General features: G+C 39.6%; 1 protein-coding gene across 4 annotated transcripts in view; it reads right to left on the bottom strand.

Moving 5' to 3' along the window:
- ARMC8 (armadillo repeat containing 8) overlaps nt 1–27,971 on the bottom strand; it is a 52,672-nt gene that overhangs the window by 2,107 nt on the left and 22,594 nt on the right. For 2 of the 4 annotated variants that reach the window (XM_083443271.1, XM_083443273.1), the window contains 18 exons: nt 27,795–27,892; nt 25,321–25,413; nt 22,102–22,161; nt 18,027–18,107; nt 15,519–15,594; nt 15,320–15,410; nt 14,190–14,250; nt 12,541–12,741; nt 11,936–12,031; nt 9,472–9,554; nt 8,860–8,941; nt 7,467–7,553; nt 5,797–5,889; nt 5,357–5,506; nt 3,822–3,917; nt 3,026–3,121; nt 2,433–2,505; nt 682–775 (listed from right to left, as the gene is read on the bottom strand). In XM_083443271.1, the coding sequence (XP_083299397.1) occupies nt 682–775; nt 2,433–2,505; nt 3,026–3,121; nt 3,822–3,917; nt 5,357–5,506; nt 5,797–5,889; nt 7,467–7,553; nt 8,860–8,941; nt 9,472–9,554; nt 11,936–12,031; nt 12,541–12,741; nt 14,190–14,250; nt 15,320–15,410; nt 15,519–15,594; nt 18,027–18,107; nt 22,102–22,161; nt 25,321–25,413; nt 27,795–27,892 (1,711 nt within the window). The remainder of the gene's footprint in view (nt 1–681; nt 776–2,432; nt 2,506–3,025; nt 3,122–3,821; nt 3,918–5,356; nt 5,507–5,796; nt 5,890–7,466; nt 7,554–8,859; nt 8,942–9,471; nt 9,555–11,935; nt 12,032–12,540; nt 12,742–14,189; nt 14,251–15,319; nt 15,411–15,518; nt 15,595–18,026; nt 18,108–22,101; nt 22,162–25,320; nt 25,414–27,794; nt 27,893–27,971) is intronic. The other 2 variants (XM_083443272.1, XM_083443274.1) reach the window with 1 other exon arrangement.

The raw sequence follows: 27,971 nt of genomic DNA, 5'->3' as shown, positions 1-27,971 counted from the left end.
TAAAATACAGGATCTTTAACAGTGGCGCTACGCAAATAGCCAACTGCAGTAGTGGAAAACTGAGTCAATGAAGTTTCTCACAAAATTAATCAACATTTCTTCTGAAATTCTCTAATGGCTTGTCCAAAAAATTATCTGTTTCCTTAAAAGTTTGTTTTGGATTGAAATAAACAACTATAAACCAAGAATCCCAATAGTATTTCAAGCAAGTGACTGCTTTAGGAATCCAACGTTAAATATGATAAATAGAGGAATAATAGAAAGGGATACTTCCAATAAAGCAGGCTTTTAGATCGCCCTTTAATAATTTGCACTGCCCATTTTCAGTTTGTGGAGGCATAAAGACATGCCAGAAAGGTATATAAATTTCAGCCTTTGTTTGAAAGAGGAAAAGCCCAAACTCCCATGGAGAACTTGTCCCTGTAGGGTATGAAATCAAAGTTAAATCTCCTGTGATATTTCAGACCTGTTGATTAAACTATTTTTGAAAGACAAGGGGCAACTCTAAGGTTTGCAGGAAAATAAACAATAACAATATCCCATTTACAAGAAGCACATTTTCACTAAAAGCTCTGCACAGTCAAGTCCAAGTATCTAATCTTATCTACATAGACCACTGCAATGAGTTTTAAAAGTTACCAAACACCATAAAATTTGGTTTTGGAATAGTTTTATACTTACTTATCACAAAGATTTGGATCTGATGACTGACTCAATTTGTGTAGAATATCTACTATTCCAATATCTCTGAGTTTATCCTGACGGTCTTGGGAACCTAAGACAAAAACACTGCATATTGTTAATGATATGTTCCATGCGGTTTGTCAAGAACAACTAAAAAGCTGCAAGGAATGTAATACAATCCTATGTAAAGAATTCTTACAGCCAGAATACCACTTAGCTCCAGCTCCCACATGCACACACAAAAATGCAGTATCTTATCCCATGTGTTCACTATGTGAATGAGGATTAGGAGATGAGGACCTTCTTTAATGTCACCATCAATTAGGCAAATCAGTACTAGAATGCAGGACCTTCTAGTGGCAGCCCCTTATTTCTGAAACTCCCTTCCAAAGGAGGTAAACCAGATCTGTGCCACTGGGCCAACTAGGAGGATTGTACATTTTGCAGTTGCAGTTTACTGACTTTGAGAATTAGAAACTTACAATATTATTAATTTCCATACACACTTGACAGTTGATTACAGTAAATGAAATAAGTGATCAACAGCTTCTTGGAGGAAGGTGTAATATAAAAAATTTAAGAAATAGAAATGCATTTTACTCTTCCAATAAACAATAGCTATTCCATGCTTCTAATTTAGGTATTTTTTTTCTAATCTCCAGTATTTGGCATATATGATCATTGCTAATGTAATAATAAAGGATAATTCTTGATAATTCCTATTTAACAAAAAAAATTCAAGCCAATAATACTACAATGTCCAAATTCAACTATACAATAATTCTGTAGAAAGCATTTCCTATATTTAACTAATGTGTCTTATATGTGACTTAATGTGAGCATTCCTAGCACAGATACATAGAAGAGCAAGACAGGAACATAATACATTACATGTGCTGGTAATCTAAAACAATTTTGATTTTTTATGTTGATATTCTGCTGATATTGATTTGCTGATGCACAGGTTCTCTTGAAGACTTTGTTATAAAAAAAACCCCAAATGAGTGGTTCAAATTATCAATTGCATAGTGGTGTATATAAACTCTATTGCAATGCTTTCATATGTGGATCTCAATATTGTGCTGTATCTAACCCTTCATGAGTATAGTTCTATCTATGCAAAAGGACCTTCCCTTCCTCTCCTCCTCGCTCTGCAGCACCGAGAAGAGGAAAGGGAAGTTTGCTCTGTGCACAACTGCCGCACTGGATACAATGCAATGGAACTACTTAGTGCTACATACTCCTGTCAGCAGATTTATATCAGAAAGAATGCTGCAAATCAGCCTCTGCTTGTATGCAGCATTTGATGGCCCTGATGAAAATCTTAACATGAATGGCTGCTTTGCAACACTTCCATTTTTTTGAAGACAGTGCAAATATGACTCAACATCTTGATTTCTTCACCTCAAGATGTTTCATGTTTCAGTCATAATTTAGCTACAGGCATTTCCACATTACTTTAATTTTTCCCCAGTCAGTATGTCTTCATAACTTCCCTTGGTATCGAGGGAAGGTGAATATGGTTGTTCACTTTACCTTTCTTTTAATCTACTCATCTCTATACTGAGATGAAAATGAATTCCACATGCTAAACAGCCTATCTTTGTTTCATCTTACATAGGCTAAATTGGGGGCTCCCCCCCCCCCTGTGAAATTAAGAGTCTTTCAAGGGGTTTCCCTACACCTCTGGAAGTAATATACAAGGTTTGAAAAACATTTTAGGGACAACACAGATAAGTATATTTTACCTTCTTCTTCATTCCATATAAGATTAGATACACAAAACATGGCAGCCAGCTGAAGTTTAGCATTCGAATGACTCTAAGCATGAACAGAAAGGGGTTTCTATATTAGAATTAAATGTTTAAAAATGTGTTGTTTCTCTCAAAATTACCACCCTTCAAGCAATCAGAAACAACATTCACAGCGTAAGGAGGGTACTACTGCCCTTTAAGAGGAGGGAAGACATTATTAAGAGGGTGCATCTTGTGCTATGGAAAATTCTGCAGACAGCTGTTAAGTTCCTATTGTGCAACTAAATGAGAGCCACAAAGAAAATCAGTATTTCACTCTGAACTATTAAAAAGGTAGAAAACCCACCTTTTTAACTGAACATATGAAGCTGCCTTGTAGTATGTCAGACCCAGCTACCCGAATCACTATTTGAACCAGCAGCAGCTATCCAGTCTCAGATAGTGCTTTCAAGTACTATCGGAGAACCTTTTAGATGGGAGATGCCATTGATTATGTTAGATCACATACAGAAGGTAACCCTGAGTTGTGGCCCCTACGCAAAGGATTTTGTATATGGCAGAAACGCCTGTTCAATGAAATTACATACCATGTAATATTTTATTTTTTGCAAGATGTCATCATTTGTCATAATAAGTTCTTTAGCTGTTGTTCCATCTGCTATGTTGGCAAGTATACATAACGTCTGGAGGGGGGAAAGGGGAGGACAACAATAAAAGGCCTTGAAAAAGCAGTCAATTGCAAAGTTATAATGACAGTTTCAGTAGTTACTTAACTGAGGCCACACAGTGTTCCTAAAAGTAACTTAGTGTGAGATCTTGTCCTGGGGCGAGCACACTATTTTACACCTCCTCCAGAGACCCCTTGCCAGCCCCCACAATGGGTTCAGGGCGAAAAGGGAGAGAGGGAACTTGCTCCCTGTCCCTTTGTTCCTTGCAACTATCATCAGGGCTTGCCTCAGGCCTCCCTCCTTCCTCACATCTCTCCCTATAGCTCTATAAATCACTGCAGAGTTTTGTTATTTTTACTAGGTTTATTAGCACACTGCTTTCTTTCTTAACTTCCTGCCCCAGCGAGCTAAAAGCATCAACCTGCTTATTTCCTTCTGCTGTCTCAACATTTCCCTGGCAACATGTATGTCAGTTTTAGAAATTTTGCCTGCTGGATATTTTTTTTCTTAAGAAGGATGAGGAACTCTTCAGAACCCTTAAATCTTCACCTTCGAGGTCCGCATGTCAGGAAGCTACCAGTAAGATTTGTGCAAACATCCTTAGAATGCTCACCAAATCCAGGTTTTCTAGACATAATATTTCTTTATTCAACAAAGGTATACACCATCCTGCCTATTATGTTATATATGTATGATCAATACAAACAATGCATACCTGTTCTTTGACTTCTACATTGTGCTCTCCTTCCAAAATGAGGGTCACTGCTTGCATGATTTGCTTCCCATGAGTACTTATTATCTGATCTATGTGCTGCCAAGTTTCAAAATATAGCATTAGCAAATAACCAGTTTTTTTAAAGTCAGACAAATTACTATTTTTATTTTTTTACAAAAAACACACACGCCATAACAGAGTTCTTATTGCACATGCACTCGAGGCTGGGCTTCCCTCGTGCTTGATCCGGAGGCTGCAGTTAGTGTATTTGGCAAGGATTGTCCTAAGGAAATGTTAATAATGCTGGAAAACCACATCCCTCTACCGTCAAACAAATCCTACAAAGTACATTTAACAAATCAAAGGAATTAGAAACTTCTCCTAGAAACTGGTCAAATTTAAAAGTGGGATCATTACACAGAACAGCTTTCTAGAAGCCAATGAGTTTTTTTAGGTTAAAGGAGATGACTTTAAAAGGGATATATAAAGGTGGTACACAAAAAAAATTTATTCAGCAGACCCACTGAAATGATCATGACTAAGTAACAGCCATTAATTTCAACAAGTCTACTCTGAGTAAAGTTCAGAATGCCATTCCTAAAGTTTAAGTTGCACTTCGTTTAAAGAATAAAATTTCTCACAATCCAATTAGTCAGATCTGGAGGTATTGGGTGCCATTCTAAGTATAGCCAAGGAGATCAATTCCTCAAGGCAAGCATTTCTGTTTTCCTGATGGAGCAGTCTCCTGTCTTCATCCCCCGTGTGCTGCTCTAGGGGTTCTCCTGACCCTCCAAGAACCAGGGGGTGTGGGGTGGGGAGGAGGTGGAACCGAGAGAGGGAAAGCTCAGCTGTGCTAGTAAGATTCATCGTGCTGGCTCCTGCTAAGACAAGTATTTGGTTGAATCCAGCTCATTGCTTACAAAGTTTTAAAACTAATCTGGATAATAGCCTGTGGGAATTTTTATTCCCATACCTAAAAATAATTTTTCTGTTTAACTACTGTACTTTTAAGATCCCTCTCAACACCAACATTCCACGAATGATCCAAATGAGCAATAATCATGTGTAATTTGGTGTGTCAATTAAGATCACGTACCAGTTCAACAACAATTTGTGCTATTTTTCAGCATTCTACCAATATTTCCACAGTCTCTACCATGGATATGCAACAAGTCAAAGATTGACTTCCTTTAAAGATAAAGATATTTGTCTTTACAGCCTGATTCACAAAATACTGCATCTCGCAAGAATGATGCCTCTGTTTATTACTTTCAGCTGAGGAAGCTTTTACTCCACAAGGCTCAGAGGATGTGGTACTAGGGATTTAGGAAACACTTTGCTCTAGTCATTGCCATGGCTTTCTTTATATTGTAGGTTGATCAAGAACTATTCTCAAGCTGTGGTGAAGGTGAGTGCTGTGACCTCACTCCAGTGCCAGGTGTATGTAACCATATAAGTGATATCAATTTAAAGGAACTGTCCACTAATACTTTAAAAAAATAAATATCAAAATGCTGTTTCATTATTTTACTTACCGGGCGAGTAGACAAAAGATTTCTAAGTAGTCCCAATGTCTTCATTAGTACATTTACATCAGAATCGGAGAGTAACTGGAATAATTGCTCTGTACTCAAGCCTCGTAAGATGTCTGCTTTGATCTTCTGTTCTGCTTGAAATGCCATATTCTAAAGACAATAGATAAAAAATAATCATCCCATTTTTTTCCACAAAAGGACACAATTTCATTACAAAGACTGTTGCAATCTGCTACATACATAGAAACAATTATAATGCACAAGGAATGTACAAGGAACAGCAAGCAAGTTTCTCCATATCCTTGAAAACACCCTAGGGCTCAACAAGACTTTTAGTTTAAGATTTTCCCACTGATCCCATTTTCAATATAATTGTGGTGTCATCTTGGGGAAAGGAAACAGGGTGCAGCCATAGCTATCGGATTAACATTAATTCTTACCATTAAAGCCCAAACTCCATTCACCCTCAAGGCAAGATTGTCGCTCTGGGTTAAACTACAGAGAAGTTCTATGGCTCCTGATTCTAAAATAGGCTATCAGGACAAAAACAAAACAAACAAAACCACAATCATTTTTTATAACTCAGTTATAAATTTGCCATACATGCATATACAATTCTGCTACTTTTAGGTGCCAATCCATAAAATGCACACTGGTTTTTAAGTTGTTTACTTGCAGTTTGAAGATTTATCACACAGCTTAGAAATACAGTGGTACCTCAGGTTAAGAACTTAAATTTGTTCTGGAGGTCTGTTCTTGACCTGAAATTGTTCTTAACCTGACGTGCCACTTTAGCTAATGGAGCCTCCCGCTGCCGCCGTGCGATTTCTGTTCTCATCCTGAAGCAAAGTTCTTAACACAAGGTACTATTTCTGGGTTAGCAGAGTCTATAACCTGAAGCATCTGTAACCCGAGGTACCACTATGGGGTGATAACCAACTAAGTTGTGCTAAGAGTAGATTAATTGAAATAAATTTAAGTGACTTTAAGTTCATTTATTTTGATGGGCCTGTGAAGAGTATGGCTAATGATGGATATCACTCATGATATAAATGTAGCTGAAGCAGGTGGGTAGACTACCAGAGAACTGTTAGGATTCTTGCTTCGTGTTTGCAGTCATGGGATTGTTTTATCACATGACGGTGTATGTTTTCATTCCACAGCGTGGGAAGTGACGGAGACAGGATGTTTGGTTTACTGTGTTTCCGTGATGTGGGACTATTGTTCTTTGTTCTCTCTCTTTGCTGTCTGATGAGAAAGAGAAAGGAGCTAAGTCAGAATGCTCCAAGTGTATTATATGTAAATAAAGTACAGTGGTGCCTCGCAAGACGAAAAGAATCCGTTCCGTGAGTCTCTTCGTCTAGCGGTTTTTTCGTCTTGCGAAGCAAGCCCATTAGCGGATTAGCGCTATTAGCGGTTTAGCGGCTATTAAAGGCTTAAGGGATTAGCGGATTAGCTGCTAAAAGGCTATTAGCAGCTTAGTGCCTTAGAAAAAGGGGGTGGGGAGTGGAAAAAAAACCCCAGGAATCGAAAGACATTTTCGTCTTGCGAAGCAAGCCCATAGAGAAATTCGTCCTGCGAAGCACCTCCAAAACGGAAAACCCTTTCGTCTAGCGGGTTTTCCGTCTTGCGAGGCATTCGTCTTGCGGGGCACCACTGTAATTAGCCAAAATGCTGTGCTGCTGAGTTTGTTACACAGACTGCTAATACTCTGCTGGTTCCAAAGAATGCTGATGCCTCTTGACATCCGTTGCTGTGATGTTCAGTCTGGAGAAAGCTTTTGAAGCTCCTGAACGACCGACCAGGAGGGAGAGAACGTGCCAGTCGGGCATGTGTCTCTGCCAGGGTCCTACATGCGAGCAGTGCCATATCATCCATTAAATTATATTTAGCAGCATTATTCCAGGTGCTGAACAGCCTGGTAAATCAGGGCTTTGAGAAAAAATACTTCTACAGTTGGAAATCAAAACTGGAAAGGACCACAAAGACTTCAAATCCCAAGAAAGAACTCTATCCACATCAGTCCAGTGCCTGTTGATTCAGGACACACTTTTTATGTCATAAAAAGAACATAACACCAATATATTTTTCTGGTTAAAAAAAAACAAACCTCTTTGCTTGGAGAAAATTCCAAGAGAAGATTGCATAGAGTGGAAGATGCTACCACTAAGATTTCATCTGGAGCATTCTGTAAAACCTAAGGAGAGATGGAAGGAAAACAACACTATTATTATTATTATAGTGCAGAGTCTAGACCCGGTTGTGGGCTGCACCTCACCTGAAGCTGGAGATGGGGGACTTGCAAGTGCATAGTTCCACTGCCCAAAATACAGGTAAGTTATCTGTTTTGGATAGGGCTGCACCTCACCTGAATATTCAGGTATGTTAGTCTGGGAATACTGAACTCCTTGATCTATTATTGTCATTGGAGGCTCAAATAGCCTCGGTGACCAGGATGTCTTTTTACTAGCTTTGGCTGATGCATCAGTTATGACCATTCCCGGACAGGGATAGCTTGGCAGCAGCAGTCCATGCACTGGTAACCATGTGTTCTATGTGGGCCTGCCCTTACATTTGGTCTGAAAACTGCAGCTACCACAGAACGTGGCAGTGCCCTTGTGGCCAGGCCAGGGTTGACTTCCATCAACAAATTAATATCAGTTAAAAGACCTGAACGTGCTGCTAGCATGTTACTAGGTCAAATTTAAAGTTTTACTGCTAGTGTATAAAGCTTTAAACAACTTAGGACCAGCATTATCGGAGAGATCATTCCCACCCACCCCTGCAATATACCTCCCCCTTCACTGTGGTCATGCATTGGAGCCCTCCTTGTGGTGACACACGCACTGGTGGCTTATTCCATGATGGCAGTGTAGAAAAGCACTGTTTTATGGACCCCACTGCCAATTTGAGTTACACAGGCTCTGACATTATCCAGATCTCATCCAATGCAGAAAAGCTATTTCTATAGGCTTTCTCAGAAGGATGCTTTGATTTGCAGGCAGTCTCTGACTACTTTTTCAGAACTGTTTTACCTGGTTTTATATATTGCATTTTTATTGTTTCATAAGGTAAAGTTACCCCTGACCATTAGGTCCAGTCGTGACCGACTCTGGGGTTGCAGCGCTCATCTCGCTTTATTGGCCAAGGGAGCCGGCGTACAGCTTCTGGGTCATGTGGCCAGCATGACTAAGCCGCTTCTGGCACACGGAAACGCCATTTACCTTCCCGCCGGAGCAGTACCTATTTATCTACTTGCACTCTGACGTGCTTTCGAACTGCTAGGTTGGCAGGAGCAGGGACCGAGCAATGGGAGCTCACCCCGTTGCGGGGATTCAAACCGCCGACCTTTATTTCATAATATCCTAGTAAAGTACACTCCTGATTGTTCAGTGGCAATCAAGGCTTGCTGTCAGTGTCAATCAGTTGACAGTGAGCCCTTCTGAAGCTGTCAACTTATATAATAAAGAATAAACACAATTATTTTTCAAGCATACACATACCTTCATTAAAGGTTTCCATACAGCATGGTCTTGGAAACTAGTTCGGAGCTGCTGCACGGATCGTGACAAACTGTGCAAACATCTGCAAAAGAAAAAATGTAGTATTAATTACAAGGAAGCCTTTTCCAAGGTTCAGAGGATCCCTGTTCAATGGGGTGAGGAGAGAGACAACTTTTACCAGCAGTAACTCAGTTTTCAGAAGCCATTGCCACCCAATTTTCAGGAATTCCCCCTTCCTTTCACCCACTACAGCCAGGTCCCTCAACCCTTAAGAAAGGCTTTTTGAGTGGCAGACAGAGAGAAGAAAGGGCAAGAAAGTCCACTTCTTCCATACTACAGTACTTCAACAAGTTTAGTGCTGAAGCCAACCAACTTCGAAGATAATTTTCATTCCTCAGATAACCTTGTGAGAAATGTTTACAGAAAAGGTAATAATGCAAAAATTACTGATAATTATCTGAACATTAATTCATCTTGCTTTTCAAGCCATAGTTATTGTGGATTTGTAGTTTTAAGTGTTTTAAAATCAATGTATTTCCTAGATAATGAAGTGAAAAATAGCAAGGCAAAGCACCCTGGATGTAAGTCTACTCACATAAGGTAACTTCATACCTGACTGCAGCTAAGCGCACCTTGATGCTAGATTCAGACAAGCCATTCACAATCCGATCCATCATATTTTCAGTTTCAATTATCTGAGGGAAAAGTTATGAAATCAAATCAGTTAGCTGGAACATGTGGCAGTAGAATAATTAAATCTCCAAAACAGAACATGGCATCTAGTACATTTAGCTCAATATTCTAAACTCTACAGAGAACATATAAAAATGTTAACTGGAAAAAAATGTTATTTCCCCAAAATAGAAATTTCTGATGGAAATGTTTCGCACCTGTACTATGACACTTAGTGATGCAGATTTACATTTTAATATGTATAATATTTTCACAATATTTTTGGAATATTTTCAGCCATCACCTTTTCTTTTTTTAATAATATTTTCTATTAAGTTTACATTTTACCATAATCACAATCCATTAAATAATCTCATCACCAAAAACATTGCTCAAACTGAGCTTCGACTTCCCCCCATCCCACTCTCTGGCTTTCATAAATATTCACTTACATCTTAGCATTTCTATAACCACCTATTTACCTTCTTTTTATCTTAATAAAATTTACCTTATTAATTGTAAACCAGCTCCCAATATTAACATTACAAAATATTTTAACTCAAACCTACAAACGTTTTCAGATGTTTACAATGCTCTTTCATATATTGTATAAATTTACTCCAGTCCTTTCAGCCATCACCTTTTCATATGAAAAACTTCATGTTGCAAATAGCACGTTTGGACACAGGCTGCGACCATTTTGCATAGGCGTTCCATTCCTGGCTTCCATGAGCACCAGTGGAGCAGACATAAGTCCACCTTGCCCTGTTCCGCCCTCTTCCAGGTCCAAAAGGACCCGCAGGCTTGTGGTCAGGCATCAATTTGACGCGTGCAAAAAGGTCACCACTTATGTTTTCTTTGTGGCAAAGAATGTGGTAAAAAGGTAAAGGGACCCCTGACCATTAAGTCCAGTCGTGGCCGACTCTGGGGTTGTGGCACTCATCTCGCTTTTACTGGCCAAGGGAGCCGGTGTACAGCTTCCGGGTCATGTGGCCAGCATGACTAAGCCGCTTCTGGCGAACCAGAGCAGCGCACAGAAACGCCGTTTACCTTCCCGCCGGAGCGGTACCTATTTATCTACTTGCACTTTGACGTGCTTTCAAACTGCTAGGTTGGCAGGAGCAGAGACCGAGCAATGGGAGCTCACCCCGTCGAGGGGATTTGAACCACCAACCTTCTGATCGGCAAGCGCTAGGCTCTGTGGTTTAACCCACAGCGCCACCCGTGTCCCTAAAGATTGTGGTAGGGTCTCCTAATTCACTTCCTTAAAGTCACATATCTATTTGTGTACAGAGTATTCCCCAGATAGTGAAAGAGTAATGTTCCATACCAGGGATGGTAATGTTCCATACCTGTCCTATCCCCTCCACCTCCCCTTAAGGGCTGCACTGCCTCAGGGGGAAGTGACCCCAGGGCCACATACCAACAGTGGGTGAGACCAAAGTATGTAAGGATACACCCTACTTAATTACTTAAATACTTACTTACTTACTTACTTACTTACTTACTTACTTACATTCATATACACCCACATACACACACACCTTTGTCTCCATTACTACACACTGAAAAAGCAGTGCCTCCCTCCCTTCTTAGGCAGTTGCATCACTGTTTCCTACTTATCAGCCAAGGGAGATTTTAGGGAGGGGAGATTTATGTCTCCTTTCCTCACAATGCATCCCTAACAGCGCTGCTCTGCTAACTGGAGGGAAATAGCGCAGCGGCTGGAAAGAGGGAGCAATGCCTAGAAAGAGAGAGGCAGACCAGCTGGGAAGGCTTTGCAAGAAAGACACGTCCCACAGGCAAAAGGTTCTCCACCACCTAGGAAAATGCAACACTTTCTTCACAATGCTCATTTGTTATTTTTTGCATGCTGTTTGAGTGTCAGAAGTTTCTGTAGATATTATTATATTAACCAGTAACAAGCGAGGCACACCAATGGAAATACTTTCCCTTCTTAGGGTGTACTCTCCCACCCCAACCTCACTGGATATGGTATGATTCCACATTCATACAACTTTTCAAGAGTGACAACAGCAGAATGGCTATCAGCTGCTAAGAATGGTGACTCTTATATATATATCTAGACCCCTGCCCAATAATGATGCAGAAAGTTACGGAAAGGTAGAATAGCAAAGAAGGGTTTTTTAATGTGTCTTGCGAAAGTGTCTGAAGGTCAAAAAAATCTGGGGACTGACTAACTAAGGATGGAAAGTAAGTTCAGTAGAGTTTAAACAAGCAAGAAAAAGACCCCCAACCTGTATCTCAGTGTACTAAGTCTTTTGCCAAGGACACACAATCACTGTACTTGTCTGGAAGGTCAGGGCAACTGCTTTGACTGGACTGTACCACTTCCTGTCTGCAAGCTATTGGTATTGGAAAATACATTCACGCCAAGACTCACCTTCTTTCTTATATCTTCATCATTTGCTCCAAGTGCAGCATAGAGCTTGAATGCAGCCTGGCGCAGTTCATGAGCATGCTTTAGGTCATGATCAAGCTATTAAAAAAATAATCAAATTCAAGTTATACTTAAATTGCAGTCTTTTGGCTGTTGATAGAACAGTGCCTATTTCCAATGTCTAAGTAACAAGAGCGTGAAATAAACCAAAGCCTTGGGCAATATACTTTTTAGGCCCCTTCCGCTACCACCTATTAGAGTCACATTTGCACCTGTCAATGTTTGCTGCGTTTGTACCAGTGAATACTGTTCACAGTTTATACAGCTAGGACTATATTCTGTGTCTTGCCCCAAGTAGTACTCATTCTGTTTTGTTTAGTTATCCAGTTAGGATCTTACAAAGAACGTACTAATTACAACACCAAACAACTCAGACAAAAAGGCATTTGATTACAGCAACAAAGAAAACTGGGATATCTTATACCTCCTTGCATCTAATTATTAGCCAATCAATGAGAACTGAGTGCTTAGCTACTATATATTTTAATTTTTCACACACAATCTCCCCACATACTTTTGGGAAGTTTCCAAATTTATTGAAGACATACCCTTTTTATATCAGTGATGGCACTCACTGAACTTGGATATTTGAAGTAGTCAGCAAGCATTGCAATAAGGTGGTCAGTAATACTGGCGATTCTTTGTAGCTCAATATCTGCTTCAATCAAATAGGCAAGAGTTTCTGCTCCATCTACTCTCTCCTCTAGTAGCCTCTCCTTACTACACATCCGGGCCAAACATGGTAGTGTCTGGAAAGTACAAAAACTATGATTATTATTTTGAAGTAGTTCATCTATACATGCTTTTGAAATTTGTTAGGTTTGTCATTTAGATCAACTTTCAGATAAAAAAGACATTTTCTAAGCATAGATCTTCACAGAGATCTAGACAAGTCTCTGTACAAATGCAAAATTTAAAATAGCCACTGCCATTAGTGTTCCAGCACCATCAAAGTAACTTGTACAAACAATACAAATGTATATGCAGCTAGGAACCTGCAAAAAAATTAACTGTCTAATATCCACTTAGACTTGCCAAGGTTTACTTGATCTGCCGTACACAGCTTCATGATGTAAAGGCCAAATGACTTAGCACTTAAGATGGAACAAAGTTATCCAAAAGCAAACTGGTCAATAATTCACTTATGGTAGTGGTCATAGGGACTGAAACAATCTACTTCCCCTGCAATAACTTTGAAAAATAAAGTGACACCAGAATGCATGGTAATCTCTCTCCTACAGGGAGCCTTCACAAAATCAAGACCAAGACAAGTACTAATCCTTAAATATTAACATATACAAAACATGATTTATCTACTACGGGCTTGAATTTAACGACTGGGCTGCTAGCCACAGATGACTAGGCTGATGGAAGAAGGATGGATCTGTTCCAGCCATATTAGGAAGGAAAGCCCTTTCTTCTGTGAACACCACAAAACTGTGTGGAGTGGCAGAGGAAGAATACATCACTTTGCTCCTCCTTCACCCTTTTGCTTGGTACAAGTTTTTTCTTCTTCTTGCACTACCCTGCGCATTCCTGATCTAGTGAATAGAACCCAGAAAGGAACACATTTTTTGTTCTGGTACAGCAATGTAAGTGAAGTGCAGAGGAACAGGGGTATTCGTTCATGTTCTGGCACCATCCAGAACAGCTGCTGGAAGAGGGCTATAACCTACTCTCCATACAACATCAAATGCTTTTCAAATTGCCCTTTGTATCATTCAATCTACCCTAAATTCCTCAGTATGATCCCAAGGCTGCTCCATTCCCAGGATGGAGAGCATCTCACATAGGCAACAACTGTGCAGCAGAACCATCATCCAAGGCAGTGTACTCAGCATAGTGAACTAACTAACTTCTAAATCAACTTGACTTTAGTCAAAACCTGAGAAGCTGATAAAGGTATGTTGTATTGATGATACATATGCAACTTTAAAAACAAAAACTAAAGAACCCTTCCGCTCCAAAAAACTCTTCACATAGAACACATTGCTGCGGTCCATACGGTTAACAAGGACAGGCCAACAGAGGTCAAGAGAAAAGAGGGTGTATATTTCATAACCATACTAGCAAAAACTAGCAGCTGCTAATCACCAGCAAGTAGGAACAGCTTTATTAGTGCTTCCTAAATTCCTAGGCAAGACCCTGGTGCAAAACACAATTTGTCTAAGTACAGCTATATGCTTAATCAACTTACCTTTAACACAATGCAGGTATCATCAGTGCGAATTGCTCCAGCTCTGCACATGTAAGTAAGGCTACAATGAAACATCAAAATGCTGATTAACCGACACATGTAGTATATACAGAGATTTTTTTAAAAAAAAATCATTAGAAGGCTTACATTAGAAGGCTTATAACAGGCCAGAGAATTTGTTCATCTAGCCCATACAGTCTATTCTGACTACCAATGAGCCACCAGAGCTTTAGGCAGAGACCTCCCATTACCCCCTTTAACTGTAGATGCCAGTTACTGAAGCTGGAACTTTCTTCATGTAAATCGTCTACTCTACTACTGAGCAAGAGCCCCTGTTGGTAGTGTCATAGTAGTGTGAGTGATCAAGTGGACACAACTACATAGTTTAACTATGAACTCTGTGAAGAAGTACTTTGTTTTGTTGGTCCTGACTCTTTGCAACATTCAGCTTCACTAGATGTCCCCGAGTTCTAATGTTATGAGAGGGAGAAAAATTGCACCTGTGCGTGGATCCAGGAGCATTTCAGAGAAAGCTACCATCAGCATCCTACCTAGCAATCTAAAGTTCACTTCCTGAGCCTCATATCTACATTTGCCCATGTCATTGTGCCAACATGCACCAAGATCGCCAACTCCTTACCATGCTATCAAGACAACAAGCAACATCTGCAACCTTCACATTAGGTGGCCAATCTGCATGCCCAGGTATTTAATGCTGCTGTTGTGTGAGCAGAACATAATTCTGCTTGCAAAAGTAAGTCTTTCCCTTCCTCTCCTGCCCACCTTCAGCACTCCTTCACACCCTTATCTATTCCAGAGGCTTGGAGGATCCTCTTGAGCAGTCCCACGGTGAGAGTGGAATACAACCCTTTGATTTTGCTAATTTGCTGTATGGGTTGACATAGTTGTGTATTCATAATTTCTTGTGACAAGTAAATATGTGTAGCATTTAAAGCAGGCTTCCTCAACCTTGGCCCTCCAGATGTTTTGGCCTACAACTCCCATGATCCCTAGCTAGCAGGACCAGTGGTCAGGGATGATGGGAACTGTAGTCTCAAAACATCTGGAGGGCTGAGGTTGAGGAAGCCGGATTTAAAGTGTTACTCCTTCTTGAGCCTGAAGAATATTACCATTTGGCTGATGTGAGCTGCATTTCAATAGGCTTGTCTCTTTGTAACATCTTCACAAAAATCTGTGGTAATAGTTCTCCATCAACCAACACTGAAAATGAGAAAATGGAAGTGTCAGGAATTAACTAAATTGTAATTACTTAGCAAAATTGCAATTACTTTGTGAATCTGTATATTGACAGCAAAGTGCTCAGCTTACCATTTACGAGAGTCAACGATACCTGGGGGTTTTCAAAGGCTAGAACTGCAAAGCATTTCAGGGCTTGCATTCGAACCTGTATAAAAACACACATTTATAAATTTATGTTTTATGTAAGGTCAGTCAAAGCTACTATCACTTAAATATTTGTCAGAAGTCCACTGAAAATGTGGTGCAAATACGGAGGAAGTCCTTTAAAAAAGCCAGGAGGGTTAAGTGATTAGAGCCACAGTTCTCAAACTGGGAGGGAGCTCTGCCAAAACAGAATCTGTATGATCACTAGAGCAGAAATCATCTTCTCCTTCACTATGAAACTTTTATGCACTCCAGTTTGTGCAGAATAAGTGCTCACCCACGTCTTCCTGCTTCCTTCCCAATCAGTATAATGAGCGAGTCTCCTTTTTTGCTGAACAAGAGTTAACACTGCCAGTCCCACGTTCTTCATTCTCCTCCCTTCCATTTGACATGCTGCAAGGGCCTGTCAATCAGCTTCTTCTTTGACTCTCTACCCTCCCTTGAATCATAATTCCATTTGATACTTGGGCAGTTACTTTCCCACATAATGTAAACAGGCTCAGTGCAGCCTAATTTGAGAAACGACCTTTGGCTACTTATAATGAGTCAAAATAAAATGCCCACAAGGTTTCTCACTGCCAATTAATATAAGGCTAAGCACACAGGGGATTTTCACTTTCCAGAGCTATCAGGAAACCCCCCTTTTAAGGAAGTGTAACTTTACGAGTCAACGTCTAAATGCATTGAACAGAACATATTTCTGATTAAAACTACAGGATGTTCCATTCCAAAAAAATGCAACGGAAGCCTTAATATTTGGAACTTGCAGAGTATTTGTATCCAGTGAATATTTATTATACAATTTGTAGCACAGGTCCTCACATCCTTTTACTCAATTTACAGATAAAATCAGAGTTGCCAATGAACTTTGTATAAAGCCGATTTGGCTGGTTCAAAAAGATCATAGGAAGCTACTTTCTACTAAGTCCTTTATACTTGTCCATCTAGCCTAGTATTGGCAATTCTGACTGGGAGTGGCTTTTCAGGGTCTCAGGCCAGTCTTTTACTACACTTGCCACCAAAACAACCAAACTCTTCCAAGAGGCCTCTTCATCATAGCACGTCCCCAATAATATCTGACATGGACCAGGTTCCATGCTAGGAGAATGATCCAGAACTATTCTAGATGACATGGAATGTTTTCAAACATCACGAATGGTTATCTAAGTAATTAATCTAATTTTTGCAGGTTAATTTTAAAACTGACCAGGGGAAGCAAATAAAGACCTTCCTAAAGAATGACGTGCTGGGAGATGCCAGATACAGAGTTCTGCCTGCGCAGTCTCCCAAGCAGCATGCAGCGGGGATTTACTTTCAATCCCCTTCCTCCATTTCCCTAAATATTAAACATATACAGTGGTACCTCGGGTTACATACGCTTCAGGTTACAGACTCCACTAACCCAGAAATAGTACCTCGGGTTAAGAAATTTGCTTCAGGATGAGAACAGAAATAATGCTCCGGTGGCACAGCGGCAGCAGGAGGCCCCATTAGCTAAAGTGGTGCTTCTTGTTAAGAACAGTTTCAGGTTAAGAATGGATCTCCGGAACGAATTAAGTACTTAACCTGAGGTACCACTGTACTTGAATTCAATAAAGTACAACTTTATTTTCTATGTTTCGGAAAGTTAACTTTGAAGAGGTCTAGTTTTCTTTTATTACTTCATGTTATGTACTAAGTAGTCGTCTTGGGCCAAAGTTAATGTTATTCAATGAAGGCAGAAATGACTCAACTCATTATATACTTTGTTTTGAAGAATTTAATTGTTTGAATCTTTTCTTAATACTGCCATTGGCCATTTCTGCCATATAATTAATTTGAAGTTTCAGGCACTAATTACCAGTGCCTGTTAAAACTATCCTCTCCCAGGGCACCTGATGGAATAAGATGAGCAGGTTTGCCATGGTTTCTTTGTTGGTGATGTTCTGAGTAGTTCATCTTATTTTTTCTTTCTTTTTGGAGGTTGGCATCCTTTTCAATTTTACAAGGTCAATTGCTTATAGCCATTTTAAACATTTCTACATTTTAAATTTGTTGCAAGTAGTTGGTATTAGGAGAATAACAAAACAATTAAGTAATGATTAAGCATGCTACTTCATGACAGGCATAATGTTGCCAGGAAGATGCCATCAGAGATATTTCTTCAGCTTCACTTTCCTCCACCCATTTCCATTACGTTCCCTTCTACTCTCCCACTTTCTTCTTTTTTTATGCCTCTCAAGTATACAACAGAAGAGTCCTTTATAGGAAAATATGCTTTGTGATGTTTCCCCATATCTGTACACACACTGCTAAAAGTGAAACGCTTGCAGTCTCTTCTGTACCAAAATAGCAGCTTCTGTTGCACTTACTTCTTCACTCCAGCAATGATGCTGCATCAAGATTCAAACTAATGGCTTACTTTATAGAATAGAGGTTATATTAATGCCTTACTTTATAAGATGTAGAAGTTAACAGGTGAGCAATATTCTGCACTGCTCCATGGTTAAACAGGACTGTCTGATGGTCTGGACCCTATTAAAAAAGAAAAAAAGCCATTGCTCCTTAAATGTAAAGGGAGAAGAAATAATTAATTTACTGTACATAATGCATACTAAATTGAAAGGTTACTCATTTTCCAAGTTTATTATTGTTCATTCCAAGCTAAGAATAGACTGGATTTTTACAGCATCTTCCAAAATTGCTACCAAAAGAGAGTCAAGCTAAATTTTTAAGAAAGAATCCAGCAACTCCAGTAAGAGCTAAGATGCAGAGTTTTCTGTTGTGCTGCTTTTCCATATAAAGTAGCAGCTGATTTGAGGGGGGCAGTGGGCCAGAACTGCAAGGAAATGTTTAACCCTCCACCAATATCCCAGGAAACTGCCCCCCACCACAGCTGCAATTTGCTATGGAAAAGTAGCTACGTGGCAGCTGGGTGGTGGTGGCTTCCATTAGAAAAGCTGTGGTAACTGCTAATTTAAAAAGGAAAAACCTGAGACACATACCCAAAACTGCACGTTTAATGCAATGTGCAGTTTAGCTGTAACGAATTTCGTTCATCAAAATTGTGCTCTTTCTCATATTAGACTCAGAAAACATTTATTTTCTTTTTAATCAGGCACTATAAATTATTCAATTTTTGTATTTTCAAAAGACAAGCAGCAAAATATGAAAGCAAGCGTCTGATAAAAATCCAGGCTTGTCCAAAGTTGTCTCGAACAAAGTGCTGCCATTCTCACAAGACAGCCCTGCCAAATTCTTCCAGTTTTCCCTTCCATTGTATGACACCCCCCCCCCATTATCTATCCCATGCTACAGAATGGCTTTGGGGGAGCACAAGGGGTGGAGGGAAAGGGAGCCTGAAAAGAAAACCTGTGCAAGTGGCCTTTCATTCTCTGGATCCAACCCATACACCGAATGTCACACGGTACAATGCACTGGATTACCACCTCCTATGATGCTGAGGTACCTTGAACCCTAAGGTCTGATGCTGCAACAGCTTTCCCTTTATTGCAGGAATCAACTCTAGCTATAGTGGCTAGAAAGAAATTTTGATGGCATGGCATATCCTACAGCAGACACCAGGATCTAGTGGTTTACTCTGAGTACATGAGATTTTGGGTGAGCAGAATAGCTTCTAGAACCCCGCAGGCCATTTTCTTACTTGCATTTTAATATCCTGATTTAGTAATGCAAGAATGTACAGACAGACTAGGAGTTGTAAACTGAAGAAAGATGCTTTGTAAGATGTGCATCTCTAATGGACAACTGATCATTCCAACTTCAATGACAACTAATTTTCATAACTCTACTTTCTGATAATGCTCCCCCTCTCCCAAATGTAATGGTAACAATATAGAACAGGTGACGATACTCCCATTTTTTGTGTCTAAAGTGGAAGCTCTCAGCCTTTAAAGCTGTGCAGTTCTTGGGGATGACAGCTGGGCATCAGAGCCTAAAGAAATATTTCTCAAATACCAAACTGTGGTTGAACATGACCAACAGTAGGCAACTCTGCCAAAACCATATAACTACTAAGCACTTTGCCCAGCAAAGTTTATCAGATCCTGGATGGGCTTGAACTGTTCACGGAAAGGGGGGGGGGAATGTCTGGCAGTGGGTGCAATTTTTGGAGGAAATAGATAAAGAATACATGTCCATGTGTAGCCTCAGCAAGCTTCATGAAGTTAGTAAAGACAACTGTCAACTGGAGACAGAAAATACTGCAAAAGAAGGCTAAATCCACAAGATGGAAAAAGGAACACAGATTGCAAGAACTTTGTGGGAATGTGAGAAAAGAAAGCCTTTGAGCTGACAGAGACGCAGCAAGGAACAAGGACGGACAGGCGTATATATATACTGGGAATATTAAAGCATTTGTATCCCGCCTTTCCACTGAAAAATGCTTAAGAAGGTTCATAATTTGCAATTTCCCCCCAAATGTCAGATTGTTTAATAAACCTATTCCCCTCCCCCCCCCAATGAAAGGCACAGGCAATAATTCTTCTCACATGTGTCTTACATCTAATATCACAGAATGGGAAGCCTGTAACAGAGTTTAAACCCTGCAGGAAATATCCTGCCAGCTCGCCTACCAAGTGACTTTTAAAAGCAGAATCCTTAAATAGGAAGACATGAAGAAGAGTCAAAAGAAATCCCAATATATATGAGTATAATTAAAGCATAGTGTTGTTCATTTGTTGTTTTTATTCTCTTCCCTATGATATTTTACTTATCTGTGGCAATTTATATGTGCCTGCTTTGTTCATTTACAACTTTATTTTCAACCCACCCTTTTAATAATGGGTTCATGTATTTCCTGTCTCTCCCTCCCCTCAACAAGTCGAAGTTTTAGATATTGTAAAGATTATGAAAAAGTTCAAAAATATAAATTTATACAAAACAGTCAGATTTTAAAAGGCAGAAAATTGCATTTGAAAAACATGGGCAACTAGATGGCCTCAAACATACTAGTCATCCTTTCACCCGATTCGTTTTGTTGCAATAAATATCAGAAACCAAAAGATACGCAACTCCAATATGGTGGTGGTGGCTGCTTAAAAAGAAAAAAAATGTTGTATGGCTAGTTTATCTTTCCTGTCTCTATTCCTTCAACCTCATCCTAGAGCAGGCTTCCTCAACCTCAGCCCTCTAGATGTTTTTTTGGCCTACAACTCCCATGATCCCTAGCTAGCAGAACCAGTGGTCTGGGATGATGGGAATTGTAGTCTCAAAACATCTGGAGGGCCGAGGTTGAGGAAGCCTGTCCTAGAGTATCTTTTTTAATAGGTAGGTTGTAAGCCTATGGCTGGACTTTCAAAAAGAAGCTTCTCCCTAACTATGTTTTTCCTTGATGATCACTCGTAATCGAGTAAGAATATTTTACACAATGCAACTGAACATAAATTATAAAAGATATGCCTAGTCCAAATTTTTATGATACAGATAAACAATTAGATTTCAGAAAGACAAGGTAAAATACCTATTCACCCCATCTGAAATCGAGGCACTAATTATGTTACTTTAAACCAGGGGTCAGCAAACTTTTTCAGCAGGGGGCTGGTCCACTGTCCCTCATACCTTGTGGGGGGCCAGACTATATACTGGGGGGAAAGAACAAATTCCTATGCCCCACAAATAACCCAGAGATGCATTTTAAATAAAAGCACACATTCTACTCATGTAAAAACACGCTGATTCCCGGACCGCCCACGGGCCGGATTTAGAAGGTGATTGGGTCAGATCCGGCCCCCGGGCCTTAGTTTGCCTACCAATGCTTGGTTGTAGTCAAATTAGACTAGTGCAGAGTTTCCACCAGTTTCCATCACAGTTTATTTTTGCCACCCACAACGATTGCCTCTCTCACAACAAAAGGATTAAAACTTTAGAATAAGTTGAGGACGTTTGATTCCTCGGTTCTGCTTTGTGTTCAGAGTCTAATGGATTCTCATAATGGGATAAGGGAAGAGCTCCTTCCCTGGCAGTTGACTACTGAACCCTCCCACCCCAATTCTGCTCTAATGTGCAATTAGGTTCAACTGACTAAGTCACCCAAAGTCATTTTCCGTAGAAACCGACCCGAGTGATGTAAAGTTCTGCTCTATTTACAGTACATTGTGTGGGGAGTTGATAGCTGGAAAGTCTTGGCTTGAGGTTGACAATTTGGACTTTATGGCTATTTGTACTCTTCTGGTGATATGAACATCAACATCCATACTACAAAAACCAGCCCTACTTCATTTACCACTCAACAGTGTTGTTTCTGCCACAATCCTCTCATAAGGCTAGTGGCTCCAAATGAGAGCAGCAAAACTTTTCTCTTACTATTAAAAAAACACGACTCGATTAGCCAATAAAATATATACACAAGATCTGGCTCAAGTAAAAATCTGACATTATGCAACAAGTAACCAAGTTAACAACTGTGAAAAATCTGGACTTTTAAGACAGACTTCAGCTACTACCACTGACAATTTGTTTAGATAAAATGCAATTAATATACCATTTTGAAGGAGGAAAAAAAACTTACATTGGCACATAGAAGTGGCTGAGGCGAGGATTTAAAGCCGCAGCTATGCCAGTGTCGGAGCTGAAGAACAGATATTAAAAGATATAAAATTAAAGTCAAGTATCATTTTCTCCTTTTTAACCTGCAACTTATCTGAGTACTGTGGGCCTAACTCCCTTCCCCTACCACCCCGCCTCCCCACATGTTCTCTCAAATATTGATTTATAAACTGAATTTTGATCTTTATCAGATGGATCTATGTCCAGTATTTTATACAGTGGACCAATCTAGGCCCCTGTGTGCATTCAGGAACTACTACTGAATATACAGGAAAGAAAAACATTTCTATAGAAAAGAAGTACATAAATTTCAAAAATCAGATATACGCAGTGATTGAAAACTAGTGTAAAGGCTATGAAACGGAGTAGGAAATTTAAAAAACACCTACTTTTAGCATAAAGTGTCTCGAATTGGGGATTAACAAAAGGTAGATTGGAATAAACTGGTAGATCTGTGGGAGAGGTACAGCGAGGTAGAATTTGTCCTCCTTATTCTACTGTTTGTATTAAAATTTGTTGTTATGTCACTTTGAGACTTTTGTTTGCATACAATGACAAACAAATAATAATACATTTCTCAAGAAATAAAAAAGAAGACTTTTAAATAACAAAATTTTCTACAATGACTGGGTTAGCACTAATGAATTACTATATTTCAGCCTCAATGTTCTTCACTAGTAAAATACAAGTATAAATTGGTTGCCTTTGGTCAGGTTTTTGTGCAAACTCTATTGCTCAGTTTTAAAATCCTTTGTTAGTATCCCCAATCTGTAATTACTCAGGTGTAGATTTCAATGTGTAGTCTCCTGAAGGTTCAATAAGATAATTGGGATTGCTCTACAATTTTGCAATTGATTTCAAATGATTTCATGGTTTTAGTAAAAACATAAAAGACTCTATACAGCATTAAGCTGTATAGCTGTAACTAGTTTACCCACTTCAGTCCCCAATTTGCAACATAGGGAAAATATTGACCTACCTTCCTACAATATTTCTATTGTAAGGATTACAATGTAAATGACATTTGGAGACTCTAAATGCTAAATAAATGTTATGCATTATTACAGCACACCACCAGCTGCTTGAGACAGTCTGTCCAAATATACTGTCTTGAACTATTTATGAAACTCTGGAGAGCACAGTTGCAGAATAAAAATGGGGGGGGGGGGCCTTGATAAGCAGCAAGATACTAAAAACAGATAAGCTGACTTTCCCCATTATTCTAATAGTATTTCTGGAAACTTTAAAATGGTATATTGTAACTCTTGCAATTTTCTGTATGACCTCATCAATTCACTACTTTTTTGTTTGTTTGTGCTAAAATAATCTATATGCCAAAACTTAAGATTTAGGGTGCTAAAAATTGTATTTTGATCATTCTTATTCACACAGCATTCAAAAAAACGTCACAAGAAATTATCTCATTTGCCAATGTTTTGGGTAAACATTTTAGGAAGCATTTTCTGTTCAATTAGTTCAGAACATCAACATACACATTGTTTATAAAAGTTTTATTTGTGAAGCCAGATATTTCAGGAAGTAACCTCTATGCAAGTGCCAGACAATGTATGGAAAACTTGACCCTGGAAATTTGGGAGTAGCAACTCAAGACTCATTTCTAATATGATACACATTCCTTGAAAAAAATATTTAATTCGTGCTCCAGTCAGACATCAGCTGCTACAGTTTATTTGCGCTCTGTAACCTTTGCATCTGTTTGAGCTATAATTGCACAAGACTCTGAACAGCAGGACATTTTGTATCTGTCACACAAAACGGGCTGATACAGGCATGCAGAAATAGCAAGGGATAGTAATGTTCTACTTCCATGATACCACTTCAGACTGCAGCAGTGAAATCATGCATTTGAATGCCCCCTCCTTGCCTAGTTTTGCCACAACTGTGGATTTAGGATTGCCTCTTCCAAAATTAATCTGGTTCTGAATGCATATGAAGAGGAACAGTGACATAATTTGAGATTTCTGGATTGCCAAATCATCTGCTCCACCTTAAACAATGCAATAATTTATCTTCAGTATCAAGCATGGGCTTTTCAAAGCTTGGTGAGCTCAACCGAGTTGCCCTAATCACAACCTGCACTAGTTCCAAACACATGTGGGGCGTAGGAAATGGCAGGGTGAATGATAAGAAGAAGAGTTTGGATTTGATATCCCGCTTTATCACTACCCTAAGGAGTCTCAAAGCAGCTAACATTCTCTTTTTCCCTTCCTCCCCCACCAACAAATACTCTGTGAGGTGAGTGAGGCTGAAAGACCTCAGAGAAGTGTGACTAGCCCAAGGTCACCCAGCAGCTGCATGTGGAGGAGCAGGGAAGCAAACCCGATTCACCAGATTACGAGTCCACCACTCTTAACCACTACACCACACTGGACACCTTTATAGGACAGACATGGGAAAGAAAAGGACTCAAAGATAACAGCCCAAGTTTTAAACCAGGGTGGAGCAACAATATAGCTATGCATGGCTATGCCACTTTACTCAGAAACCTTGGGACAATGGCTACATCTGTCACACATTTGTAGGTGTCAAATACTGGAGACACAGATGAGATGACACCTACAGAAGAGCAGACAGAGTAGGAATAATTCTCCAGAAAAGTATTTATATTGTTAAGATTTTGGACTGTGAAAATGAGGTTTGAAGCATGTACCACATATTTTCTACAGATAATAACTGCCAATTTTCAGGCAGTCAATTTCTTAAAAAATAGACAGACAGACAGACAGACGCAGAGAGAAGTTTGTAAACAGAAATAAAGCTATGGTTGGTTAAATCTGGAATATATACAAGTTCTGAAATATTGTCCAAAAATTTAACTGTTCTACAGAGCAAAAAATTAAGGAGTGGTTCATTCACGTTGTGCTGATTTGAGAGCTTTAGTGAGAAACCTTTATATAATACAGTCACCCTGAGAAAGGTTTGTGCCTTGCTAATTTTTTAATGAAATGTGTATCTTAACTTGTATTTTCTCCTTTTATTTTGCTTTAAGAGCAACCCTGCTTAGCCCTGCAAGCAAATCAAAGAAAATATTCTACTACGTCAGGCCCACTGTTTCACTCACACACAAAGTTATCTTAACAAAACAGTATTTTTAAAGCCCACCAAAAGGGAATACTTGGTTTTACAGACCCCAGTAGAATGTTTCATGCTCCTTTCTTACTTTGCAGCAATGTGAGAAGATCTGACATATGTATTCTTGAGTATATCGAGACCTACTGAGCAGTGCCATGAGGTGGGGAATAACTGTAGCATCCTAAAAGAGTCAGGAGAGAAAGCTGAACATTACAACTAAAATTTTCAACACCAGCAAGCAGTTATTGTGTATACACTACATGCACTGGGTTATTCCCTTTTTCTATTGAGATTCACAAGGAAACAAACAGCTTGAGCCTTATAATGGGATTTTTAATATATTCATAACTGACCATCTCTAACCAGTGATTTTCAAAATCTATACAGCTGTGACATTGTTCAGAAGAAATCTAGCGATAGCAGAGAGTACAATAACAGTCTCAGAATACTGACATTTCAGCTCTGCTTATAACAGACTTATAGCCTTCAGCATGGCTAAGAAATGTCTGGAAACAGAATCTGTGAAGGTCCCATTTTGGGCCCATTGGCACCACCAGCTCTGGTTCCTTCTCTCTCCCAGTCACTTTCCCTCCTCAGACCAACAGAAAAAGGAAGCACACACACCGCTTTCCCCAAAGTCTCATTCAGTAGAATTAAAACGGATCGTTTTGAATTTGCATGATTTTACACGGGATCCCTCCCAAAACACCACAAAATTAAAGCTTACAATGAAATTCACCGAGCCAGTGCTTGCTAGCATCACAACACTGATCCAGATTTAGTTTTACAAATGAATATATAATGAAACCACCAACTTATAAAAGAAAACATCTGCGGACACTAAGGTGACCTATGCTTCATTGCTAGTTTTAAGGGAATCCTCTGCAAAAATCATGTGAATCCATAATACCATCTTAAATATTTATCAGGAGGACTAACTCCAAATACACAACAAAACAAACCAATAAGCCCCCTTCCTCAAATGTATTTTAAACATATTTTAAATGACACAGAATGTTAATCGGTCAAGGGTCTGGTTAAAAAGAAACATTTTTGCCTGGCAGCTAAAGATAAGTAATGAAGGCGCTAGGTGAGCCTCCCTGGGGAGAGTATTCTGCAAATGGGAAGCCACTGCAGAAAAGGCCTATTCTCAAGTTGCCACTCTCCAGATCTCTCATGGAGGAGGCAGAAGGGCCTCAGATGATGATCACGGGGTCTGAGCTGCTCATATGGAGGAAAGATGGTCCTTGAGGTATTGTAGTCCTGAGCCGTTAAGGATTCCTAGGTCAAAACCAGCACTTTAGTTTGGGCCTGGAAGTTTGGCAGCTAGTGCAGATTAGTCAGGTTCAGTGTTATATGGTCATAGTGTCTTGCCCCAGTGAGCAACTTCCACCTAAATTTGTATAAAAGTAAAATCAATGGCAGATACCCAGTATCGCATGAGCAGACTTCTACTCACACAAAAGGATTTCCCTTGCTCTCTTCATCTCTGCAGCTCTCCATGCCCCTTCCAAATCTCCTCCAGAGGATTCCCCAGAGAAATGCTCTGCTCCTCCATCACATACCTCTGGCTGGCAAGCTCTCCAGCATCCAATCCCAGAAACAGGCCCAGATCTTAGAATAATGAATATTTATTCACTTCTGGATGCTCACTTAGCACCATAATGAGGAGGAGATCTGCTAACAGTAGCAACTCAGAAAAAAACAGACACACAGGAGGCTCCAGGGAAAAGTGATCTGGGACAACCTAGCTCTTCCTTTCAGAAATGGAGTTTCTCAGATTTCTAATAAGACTCTACAAGCTGCACGTTGTCTCGTTTAGTAGTTTTCCTTTGAAAATGAACATAGGAACCTTCAATCCTAAAAATCAAGAGTTTATTTTCTCAGATATCAGTATTACACTGGGTTAATGTTAACCAATTTTCCCACTGCAATTGAAACAGGTTTCTTACTAGTTCACATAAAGAAATAATTTGTGAATACATAATCTAGTAATAAATATCTCCCAAAACTTAACACTGAATAAAATTGCCAACAGTTTGAGTTAAAATAATTCAAACTCATTTTACAACACAGATAACATTGCAGTGCAATGTTTGTTTGCTTTTCTATTTGGTGTTTATAATATAGTTTTCACAAACCTCTCACATGGGCGAATAAGAAAAGGTCCCACAAATTTCTGCTGCAACAGATGGCAGTAGTGACAGGCAGTAGTGACAGTTCACTTTTTGAATTGCCTTATATATTAGGATGGCGGATATAGGTCCTTAAGGGTTGTTGTTGTTTGTTTAGTCGTGTCCGACTCTTCATGACCCCATGGACCAGAGCACGCCAGGCACTCCTACTCCACAGAGCGGCAGAACTTTAGAAATTCTTTTCTAGCTTCCAGTTCCCGTGAAGCCAGTTCTCCAACACACATATGCCGTCGTGTGTAATCCTTTCACAATCACCATCGTTCAAAATTCTTTCAGCAACACACACTCTCATACACAAGTGTGTTCTAAATGAGCCACAGTGTGTGACCAGCTATTGCAGAAAACACACCTGTTGCATATAACTTACCGTGTACAATAGTTCTTCAGGAGTTACAGGGCTGGTAAAAATGGTGCGAAGACATCTGAGGCAAGCTTCAATAAATTTAAGATCTGGCGACAGTAACCCTGTGAATACAAGTTGAGAAACTTTTTCTAGTTCTCAAATGCTGTGCAAACAAGAGGATAACAATAATGAAAATGAAGG

The sequence above is a fragment of the Podarcis tiliguerta genome (assembly GCF_965153285.1).
Source record: "Podarcis tiliguerta genome assembly, chromosome: 5".
NCBI classification, from domain to species: domain Eukaryota; kingdom Metazoa; phylum Chordata; class Lepidosauria; order Squamata; family Lacertidae; genus Podarcis; species Podarcis tiliguerta.
Note: the sequence above shows the minus strand (reverse complement) of the source record. Positions and strands in the feature narration are given on the sequence as shown.